Source organism: Aplysia californica, unplaced genomic scaffold, assembly GCF_000002075.1.
Source record: "Aplysia californica isolate F4 #8 unplaced genomic scaffold, AplCal3.0 scaffold00095, whole genome shotgun sequence".
NCBI lineage: Eukaryota > Metazoa > Mollusca > Gastropoda > Aplysiida > Aplysiidae > Aplysia > Aplysia californica.
In genome coordinates this window covers 1457177-1468631 of record NW_004797365.1, presented here as the reverse complement: position 1 = coordinate 1468631, position 11455 = coordinate 1457177, and the positions used below count along the sequence as shown (strand labels likewise).

Below are 11455 nucleotides of genomic sequence, written 5' to 3'. Positions count from 1 at the left end.
CACATAAGCTTTAACCTTTCCCCCACCGAAACTCATTTAAGCGTTGCAAGCTTTGCCGGAAACTCCTACTCGAAAGGTATGAAATCGAAATCCAGATTTGTGAGGGATGCCACGAAAGGGGTAAAGGGTTCAATGATGTGTATCACCAATCACCACAACGTCAGTTTGAACAACTCCTGCAAGGTGTGTAAAGATGTAGTTCACCTCCTCCCCTCAACCCCCACCCCTTTTCTCTCCCCGCTCTACCTTCTTGGAGAGCACCAGTCTGCTCTTTCGTTCAATGATTATCTGAATCTCGGCCCATCACAAGAATACATAGAGGTGGGTAAAACGGATCCAAGAACACGAAACCGCCATCAGGACTATCAGTGCTATATATAGCTTTGCGTTTCCACTTCCATAATATGACAAGTGCCCAAGACCCCCCCGCCCGTCCCATTTTTCGTCTGTTACTTACAGTATAAATTATTCTGGGAAATATAGTAGAGCAAGGTGTAAAGGGAGCATACGTTGTTTTTACATATTAAAAACTGCCATACGATAGAAGTATTTTTTTACTAGTAGAGCAACGATTTTGTGAAAAAGCAACCTTTTGTTATTATGTAACATACACGGTGTTGCCCAAGCCACTGAATCTCTTGCATTTGAGATAACAATTTAAAAAACCTCTGGCAGCCCACTGTAAAAGAATAGCGAGTAGGCTTAGCGAAAATTTCTGACATTGCAATAGCGAGTCGTTTTCTCCTATATTATGTCTTTGTTGTAGGCAAGTGTAATCAGTATCAGCTTATGACAGGTACTTCTGTCATCGACGTATTGAACTTCAGTCTTACACATTTACAACTTCGTAAAGTTGTCGTTAGTGTAATGTGTTAGAATGGTTGTCTTAAAGTCTAAAAAACGGCTGAAAAATACCAACACAAAACGAAAAACAAAAATTAAGCAACCCCAAAAGAACAATAACAACACTACCACAACCACCACCACCAAAACTTTCCCTAACACGACTTCTCATAACAGTTGAGACCATTTAAAGTTACAAATAGCCCATAGATGATAAGGACAACAACGCTTTGAGGGTGAGGGTGATTTTAAATCACCACGAATAGGCTATGTCTTTATGACTAGATTCATTCTTCATTTTGTTTCTTTGCCTATCCATCAAGAGATATAACGGAACGCAGAGGAGACATAAACGTATATATATATATATATATATATATATATATATATATATATATATATATATATATATATATATGTGTGTGTGTGTGTGTGTGTGTGTGTGTGTGTGTGTGTGTGTGTGTGTGTGTGTTGTGTGTGTGTGTGCGTGCGCGATGAGTGTTGTGTGTGTATTATATTATTATAAGGACTGTACTATATAGAATCTGAAGTCCATGAAATTCTTCAGAAGCTATGGAAAATATAAAAATAAAATCTTTGGCTTATTCTGGAGCCATGTGCATGTAGTTATGTATAATTAACACCAGCTTTGATGATACCTGGTTCTCTTTGCACTAAAAACTTAAACACGACCACCTGCGAGTGAAGGCAGCGAAGGTAGCGAAGAGTGACAGCTTTTGCAAAAATATTGGAGTGAATATTTGCTGTTTATTCAATATTGAGGCGACACGTTATGATAATTCAACAACGCTTGAAGACGTGGTGTTTTTGGAGCATTTTAAAATAAGAAGCATAACTTCGTCATACATACAGATTTTCAATTCAGTTTTACTTACCTGAAACTAAAAAAGGCAGGCAGCAACATGCATACCATGAAATATTCAAATCGTAATTTTTGGTAAAAGCATAATTGTTCGAAATGTGCCAAATCATTGCCTTTGGTCAGTTACCTCCTTAATAGTTAACGACAGATGTTACTGCTCTGAACTGAATATAATCATTGGAAAAGGCTTTGAGCACTAAGTGACATTTGTTGAGGAAGCCTCATTTTAAAGAGAGACAATATTATCATTCGAGTTCCTTTATCATTTTGTACTCTTTTCACACGTCAGAGAAGCACCCCCTCGCCATCTTTTCCTCTGGGTCAAAAGATATCTTTTTACTACACAAGCTGCTATATTTGATTTTGAACGCATTAATAAAAATAGCAACATCCTGAGCAGGTGCGCATTTTTGGAAAAAACCAAAGGTTTCATAATAAAAATTATCCTAAACCGTGCACCAACATGGCTACACTCTTTGCTCACCACAAAAGCTTGGCTGCGGAGCTTGCGCACTAGCTGTGCCCAAAGGAAGGGCTAAATACCAGTCTCACGTAAGTCTAGTTGGGTACGTGAACTTTCCCCATTTGCCCTTTATTAAAGTCTGGCTTCAAACTAAGTCAACTGGGGCGCTCCACGGGGTACTGGAACAAGGTTATAGTGCATAGTCTAGGGTATTACAAGTCTATAGCGGAAAGCAGGTTGTGGTTACGACCAAGGAAGCTTTTGAAAAGGCTACGAAAGAAACGCTGGAGGGCAAAATAAAATCTAGCTGAAATCATAACACGATGGTAGAATTACTAGACGTAAAAACGAGTGCAGAGGGGATCCTGAGACAGTTCTTTTTCGATGAAAGGACTTCATTTTCGCTGCGATGCTACTCTTCTTGTACAATTTTGGATGGCGATATGAATGACTATGGGTCAAATCAGTGCCAGGGACACTCTTAAGATTGCTCTTGTATTAGTACATGTTGCTGATTATGGTTCTCCACCAACATAGCTCAATCCTTTTCTAGATAGGCATATGCAGTGGCTCCACCCTCTCAAAGAACCTTATAGTTTTGAAAAGGCCGCTCATCTTAAACAAATGTAAATCAAACCAAAACATGAACTGCATTTTTGCTTCGGGAAAGGGGGTGGGGGAAGATCTATGAGCGTCTGATGTAACATTTGAGCAAATGTTGTCTGCAATATCTTCATTAGGTGTTAAAATTCTTTTTGCAGGTGGTGAACAAATCCAATCAAAATGCCGTCCGGAAATGGATTAGGTCCCAACGTGAGGGACAATGCCGATGGAACCATCTGTGTCGAGTATGAGCCCAAACAGGAGGGTCGCCATGAGGTGCTGATGGCTTTTGATGGCACAGGCGTGGACGGTGAGTTTCGCGGGTCTTATTCATTCATTCATTTTTTCAATATCTTTTTACTTTGTATTTGTGTGTATGTGTGTTTGTTTGTTTAGATCTGTCTTTCCTTGTTTGGATAATAACTGTGGTCACTATCATGGAATACCCAGAGAACTGTCCAAATTTTGTAGTAACGGTAAGAGGAGACGAGCAAATCAAGGCCTGCAGGCCAGATCCGTCCATGAGCAGTTTCTCACTGGCCGAGGAGAAGGGCCCATTAATGAATACTTATTAGTGTGGTCGGCGATGAGTTGATAATTAATAAAAGCCAAATTGTCCTTCTCGAAAATAGACCTGAACAGTTTCCACCTCAGCTGGAAGCAGTAGATCCAATATTATGTCTCATGAAACGTTTGAAATATCATATACTTAAACTTCATCTCCGTCTTTCCTTTGCGATATGGAGTCCCATACAGCCAAGATTGGCACTGGTACGCAAGGTTGAGGCACCTTAGACCCTGATGATCTGAATTACGTTGAAGGGAGCCTAAAGCGTTTATATTTTTCTCGGGGAAATACGCAACAGTTATAAATCTGAAATGTGAGCATTAGGGGAGAACCATATTAACGCCCGACACCGACAGTCAGACCAGACCCGCCGTTTTCCGTCGGGTTCGGCCGACCATATTAACACCGGAGTTTGGCGGTCAGACACCGGAGTTTGGCGGTCAGACACCGCCGTCTTGCAAATATGGCATGTGGTAGAAGAAAAAAAATTATAGTTATTGTTGCTTTTGAGACGCAGATAAAAAATGAAAACCAAGACAAGAAGATTTTCCGTGCTTCCCTTCCAAAGAAAGCGTGATACACTATGTGAATTTCATCATTTGTTTCCACCGTTTTTGGAAGATGGGTGAAATTTCCAACAATACTATCGCCTGAAACATAGCAGTTTCAATGAACTGCTATATATATATATATATATATATATATATATATATATATATATATATATATATATATATATATATATATGCAGAGCTGACAAGAACTGCTAGAATTCTGTGTCGTGTCATTGAGGCGGGAAAGGGGACACAACTTTGCAGAGATAACATCATTAAAATTACCTACCATCTCGCCCGACGGACCGTCTTCTATAGAACATGTTTTATCGGAGACGGTCTGACCGGGGACGACGCAGGACGTCGGGGGTCAGTATGGTAGCCGAAACCGTTTTTGTTACCTTCCATTACTAAAGAGCCGGTGTGCTTTCTTTTGTGCCCGAAGACGGTCTGGTCTGACCGTCCGTGTCGGGCGATTAATATGGTTGCCGCCTTACACTTACCAGGGGAAAGGCGAAGTCAGATTGCTCATGCTTCGCCTTTTTCTTTTTCTCTCTTCTCTCTGTCTTTTGCCTCTGCTCTCTCTCTCTCTCTCTCTCTCTCTCTCTCTCTCTCTCTCTCTCTTTCTACCCCCCTCTCTCTCTACCTCTCTCTCTTTCTCTTTCATTTTCGCTCTGTCTATCTGTCTGTGTGCCCCACTCCCTGTCTGTAAGCAATCAAAGCGCTTTAACTTATCTATGAGACGCGTGCACAAAGCAAGAACCGCCGAACGTGTGAGAGTTGCCTTGCCAAAAGTTTTGGTCCGGTCAGAGGTCGGTGTAGACTCATAAAAAATAGGAACGAAAATCAGCGAAGATAATGTACTGCAGAGCACCTACGTCATCGCTTAGCCTCGTTTACTTCATTTTTGTCCTTGTTAGAAAACGCGCCAATGGCTTTCCGCATCGTGTGCTCGCTCGCTGCTTCCGTGTAATGTGAAAGGTAAACTGGATGTGTAAGAGTCTTTACATTCTGGGGGAGGAGTTAAGGTGTGAGTTCTCGTGTTCACCGGATAATGATAATGTGCAGTTGCTGCAGGGTTGTTGCTGGCCTAATGCACACATACTCCACGTCACACGTGCTTGTACACACGGATCCACACACAAACACACACACTCATAGACATACACAAATACACATGCAAGCACGCACACATATGCACGCGCCCACATAATACTCATACTGTATAGATGTTAAAACGCACAGGAATGGCATATGAAGTAGATGATTTACTTCAAACGGTTTGATATATATATATATATATAATATATATATATATATATATATATACACGCTCTAAACGAACTAAACCGCGCGAGCCGGGGGATATCTGCCACTTTGACATGATCCTACAACAAAACAACAACAAAAAATCCCTTGGCTTTCTTCTTCTCTACTCCGTCTGGCTGGCCCACTATTGGAATAATTCCTCTTCGCATTGTGTTTCCAAACACCTATCGCTTTGGCCCTGTCGATAGGGATACCCAGCCTTCTTTAAGGCAAGGTAAACGTGAAAAGGGCTAAAGTAGATGGTTGGAGGGAACCAACCGAACGTGGGAAGAGCGAGGGTGGGGAGGATTTGTTGCGGGGGGGAGGAGTCAGACAGACACGCGCCTGTCTAGAGCACGAGTCAGACAGTAAACATCTCAGTCCGCTTGTAATTGTTTCTTGCTTAGCTTTCGAGCTGTACCCTTTCGACTCTAATATTCTAGAATTACGATTTTACGCGATTCGCATCTATTCGAAGCGTGGCAGAGTCGATCGAATGACGTGTGATTTTTGTGGAGAAAGGCTTTGTTGTCTTATTCTGCTCAACCCGTTGTTACATTCTTCTCCTTCTAGGCGTTGTCCATCCAAAGTAAGATGCAGCCCTCCTACAATGACCTTCACTCTTTTCTATCTGCTGTTCCCCATGATATCCAGGTGGTTTTCTTCCGTTCTCTGATGTCATCTTGTCACTTTTTGTCACTTTTTGATTTTTTTAGCATCAGTCTAGGGATGTCTGGCATTCCTGCTGTCTTTCTTATTTTTTGTGTGCTTCATTTGATCTTGTATTTTAAATTTCATTGCTCTTTGCGTTGTCCTTATTTCTTAATGGAATATCTGGTAATTGGCCAGATTTGGCATCCGAGGCCTAACACTAGAACAAGGCACGTCGTAAAATTAAAACATAAAATTATGTCTGACATCATTGAGGTAAACACAACTTGGTGAAAATAGGTTGGAGTGAAACGTGGAGAAACCATGGGTTACAAAATTTGCCTCTAAAAATTATTGATTATTATTCAATAATCACAAGGCACTCTATGGACTACTGACAGGTCCGTGATTCTCGAATATCGAAGCACAGCGGACGGTTCTGCTTGAAATTAACGGTACGTAGGTGCAATGAGCGCTCTTACTGGTGGACTTATATCTAGGCTGTCTTAGATTTGAGAAAGCCTTGACTTATATTATGTATGTGAAAAAAAACCCACCCCAACAGAACACTGTTTTCGAATAGCGCAAATAGTGAATTATCTCTCCATAGCGTCAACAAAGTTTCTTTTCCTCAAAATAACTCAACACTGCAGAGCGAAAGGCCAGAGATAAGCCAATCTGTTTCGTGACCGCTTTTTGTGTTTTCTGTCTTGATTTGGTCAGTATTTGTTAGGTTGAAATAATGTGTTCTAATGCAAATAAATGCTATAAATGTAGTACAAAATCAGCCGTTATGTATTCACATCATTTTTATACTTGAGTTTCGCTCAGTTGTCTGTGTGGTTAAGTACTGGGGGCTTACTGCAATTAGTCAGGTATTCAAAACCAATGCTTTTTCTCAAACTCATACTGGGCGAAAAATAAACAACACAACCCACAGACACACTACCGTGCACTTCCGTGTTGGAGAGAAGAGCCTATTGGTAACTATAAAAATGGACACTTCTTTATTTAGTTTACTTTTTTCAGGACAAGAGCCTCTCAGCCCTAAACGTTGGTGGGAAGCGGGTAATACATTTTCATTTTGCTTTTTATGGGGGCAAAAAAGACGTATACACCCTACCAATAGATGGTGGAAATCAGCGATTCTTTCAGGCAGAGATAAGACAAACCATCTGCCAGGTGAGGCTTGACAGGTCATCCATCTCTGTCTCCCTTAGCCGTACCCCACAGAACGCCACAAGTTTTCTAGAAAGTTCTGCCATGGCCCCTTTCGCCTATTTACCCCTAACAATTCTTGGGGCGCAATTTCAGCATATTATTTATAACCTATGGAAGCACCATTCATTGGGTTGGAATGAAGGGGTATAGGCGTGGGGGGTAATGCCCCCCCCCCCTCATTATATACTAAATGAAATAGAACTTCTCTAGTGGTGGAATAACATAATTAATTTATACAAAACTATGCCAGGCGTGTTTGGTATTTACTTTAACGTATCCACCTTTTATCCTTTTTTTTCTTCCTGATGCTTTTCTCTGTCCAACCTGCAAAATGGTCTTCTTTCTTTGATGACTTATCTATGTCTTGCAGGGTAAGAACACAAAATATAAACTGCTGATGCATGTGCGCTTTGAAGATACAAAACCTTATTTCTAAATCAAATGATACGCAGTATAATTGTGTTTTGATCAAGAACACATTTTGGGTTAAGAAAAAGGAAATGCACATAATGTGTAAACGGAATATTAATTTTCGAGAATTATGGTATTTTTCTTTTAATGAAAACGTGTTCCAGGTATATAAATGTTCCACAGATTGCACGTTGTAGAGCCAAAGAAAAATACGCTAGTGCTCCATTACAGCAAGATTTTAGGATCTTGGATAATGTGGAATGAGGTAATTAAGACGTTGCAGCTCAGGTGGAAATGAAGATGCGCCTATATGAACTTTGTCAGCCCTCTCGGAAAAGGCCTTTGGAGAGCCATTGCCATTGTTCAACTTCTTTTTGATCGCATACAAAAGGAGTTTAATTTTTGTACAGTAATTTCTTAGATGGTATGCTAATCCTGATCTATACTTTGGTTAACCGAAGGTTAGCAAATTGTTCTCTCTGGAGCCAATCCAAAGGCAGGGAGAAGAAACTTGAGCCACAACAGACGGTTTTGTGTGCCCGCAAGGCCAGGGGTTTGCTTGAGCTGATGTTTCAACTGTTTATAACATGTTCAGGTAAAAAGGAGGTGGTGAGAGAGAGAGAGAGAGAGAGAGAGAGAGAGAGAGAGAGAGAGAGAGAGAGACAGAGAGACAGAGAGACAGAGAGAGACAGAGAGAGAGACAGAGAGAGAGACAGAGAAAGACTTCCGTCTGCTGGCCTGCACGCGCATGCTCTGTTTAGACAACAGATGCTGCAGGCGTCATCACAGCAGCCAGCCTGGGCTGTAGCCAGCTGCCCCACGTGCGGGAATGGGAGAACCACGGCATCTTATTTTGACATAGATCTACTCTACACTTTGGGCCACAAATCTGCATCAGATCGACCTCACATAAGAGCGGCCACACATAGCTAAGAAGCGTTAAGTGAGTTCGTCCAACAAATTATTAATTTTATTTACTTTCAACTGACTTCAGACGATCGATTTTTACAACGAACTGGACGTTAAAAGAGCGTTATTGGATCGAAGTCCCTGGATTTCGGAAGTACCTAGCTAGTTTTGGTTGAAAACTCCCCAAACATTCCAAGCAGAGACTGACCCATTGACCTTCCAGTATGACTGTTGACATCTCAAAATTGCTTCTGGAGGACCACGTTTGTAACCTATAAAAACAGACTGCAGAGTGTTTCACAAACTGTGTCGTAATTGCCACTAAATACAGAATATAAAGGAACTGATATTGCTCTACCGCTAAGAGCCTAGAGCAATAATTTATATTATATCCTTAAACGGCGAGGCGCGTGAATCAGTTTACAGATATTTATCAATATGAAGTGCCCGCGATCAACAAATGCAAAGGTCTCTATCTGGAACGCGTGATAATCTCAAACAGCTGTGGTTTTTACTCCCCCTTTTTCTGACGGTCTTTTTCTGCCGTGACATTTCTATTCCTCCCCCCATTTGCCAACATTTTAGCCTTGGAAGAGGAAGGAAAAGTAAGGCTAAAGTTTGTTATGTATATTAACGAGAGGTGCATCTGTACGAGCTGCCGGGAATCCTGTACCATAGTCTATTTTTTAATACAGGTGAATATTTGTGGCTTTTGTGCTTTGAGAACCGAGTTAGGTTAACCCTTTGTGTCCAAAACCAGTCCACGTCTAAGAGTAATTTCAAGGAAACAAAACCCGGCATGGATGCACTGATAGCTCAGTTAGTATCACGTTGGCCTACTACTGTTCTGCTGTCCCTTGATCGAATTCCCAAACGACCCCCTCATTAACTTGGATTTTGTGGGGAATCTTCAAAGCTCTGCATCCACTTGATTTGGTGCCAGCGGGAAGGACATTAAGCTGCGAGGTCTCACATAAACTCACAACGTTTTCATGAGCGCTTAAACCTACAGCCCATTATACAGACATCACACTATTATTCTTTGTCTTTCACATTTCTCTTAACTCCGATACAATTTCAAGAAACTCGCTGGTGCTCATATGACCTTATGCAGTTACGAGAGCCGTAAAAACCTTACTAAATGAAAACTAAAAACAAAAAGAAACTCGCTTTAAGAGCTGATTAGCGCACATTGAAGATAGAATGTCAAAGATGATGGGGCTGACTTGGTCACGAATAACAAAGCAACAACCCAGAAAGACCATCTAGTTGATGCTGTATCGTAATACATCACAATTAGATCTGGTTCTTGCTTACTCAGCTCTTTGTACAGAGAGGTAGAAGCATCCCAATCTCTTAATCCTAAAAATATAAAGCTAGACCAATAGTATACCCAGAGACAGGTTTTTCTTTTCGTGATTTGGTAAAACCGGTTGTATCTGCAAGTCATTAAACAAATTCTCTGTAATCTTGTTTGGATAGCTACTTTTTAATTTTTCCAGCTGCAAACCATAGTACAACTCATCTTTCCTCTAATGGCAACTGAAATTATAATTTTTAAACAAGAAAAGCGTTGACTCATTTTTATGTGATTTACTTAAGAAGGGGAAGAATAATTGACAAACAACATGACCCGAAGAAAGAACTTGATTAGTGCTCAAAGGATATCATGTCATGACTTGGAATTCAAGAAAGAACAACCGCTTGTGTCGCATTTTGTTTTGTTAGAAAAGTAAACATTCTCACTGAAGTTCTTCAAAGAAGACATATCGCGTTTTGCGAAAATAGAAGGAAGTAATTTTGGAATTTGCTTCACTTTGCCAGAATGATTAGAACTTGATTCAGCTAAACTTCGAGAAAGAGGTTAGTCTCTTTTTGTCGTAAAACCTTCCTGTGTTAGACAATTACATTTTTTATTGTATGTTCCATATTTATGCTTATGTAATGCTTATATGAGTATATTACATTTGCACATACATTCACTACACACACACACACACACACACACACACACACACACACACACACACACACACACACACACGTGCGCGCGCACATACATACACGTACACACATTCACACACACACACACACACACGCGTACACACATGGACACACACTCACACACATACACATACACGCATGTACAACACATACACAAACACGCACATACTCACACAGACATGTACACATAAACGCACGTACTGCTCATACACATACACATACACAGACACAAACACACACAGACTCTCACTGATATACCTTTATTATATATAAGCACACACATATATTATAGATCATTCTCCCGCACGGCATGGGCATCCCTTCCCTAACGAGCATCGCCGTCTCAACTTATCATCCCCTGTTTTCCTTCCCCGCACCCCGTGTTTGTTTTCTCAGCCTCAGCAACAGTGCACGTGCACAGGTAAGCATTGCCGTGCCGTGCGCAGAGGATCAAAGTGCCGCTTTACACGTCTTGCGAGCTGGACAACCACCCGTTTTCTAATTATCCGGGTTTTTAAAATCTACCCATACTCAATTAACCGGAAGAACATTTAGTTTGGTTAAAATGGGTGATATGAATAATGGTATTTTTTAGAAAGAAATTCTCAAACATAAATTCAATGATCTGATTCACAAGTAGACACGTTTGATTTAGGACGATCAGACGGGGGAAAACACGGAGCCATTTGGAGAAATTAGTTTGCTTTATATAACTTGCGTACACACCCATGAATCTACTTTCATCATACATAAATTAATAAAGTATATAAAGCAAACTAATGTCTTTCCCTCTATCCTCCTGAAATGCATTGTTTCGATTCTGCATTCATGAGCGTCTCCATTTACAGAAGCTTATTCAGCTCTACTAAAATAAATATCATTTCGAGCACGGTGCAGTGGTCTCTGGCAACGACAATATATTAAAGGAAGGGCCTGGAATATACATTGCCTGAACATAAAGTTCTTTACAAATATCGATATCAAAATAGCAAGTGTACACTTATGCGATTCCCCATCCGCTCTACATGCTCTGTAGG

The 11455-nt window shown here is 40.8% G+C and overlaps 1 protein-coding gene across 1 annotated transcript in view; it reads left to right on the top strand.

The window, feature by feature from the left end:
- Positions 1-11455, top strand: part of LOC101857476 (filamin-A) — a gene marked incomplete in the record, with an annotated part of 86559 nt that overhangs the window by 18257 nt on the left and 56847 nt on the right. The window contains 1 exon segment of the mRNA XM_013080678.2: positions 2951-3102. Within this exon segment, the coding sequence (XP_012936132.1) occupies positions 2973-3102 (130 nt within the window).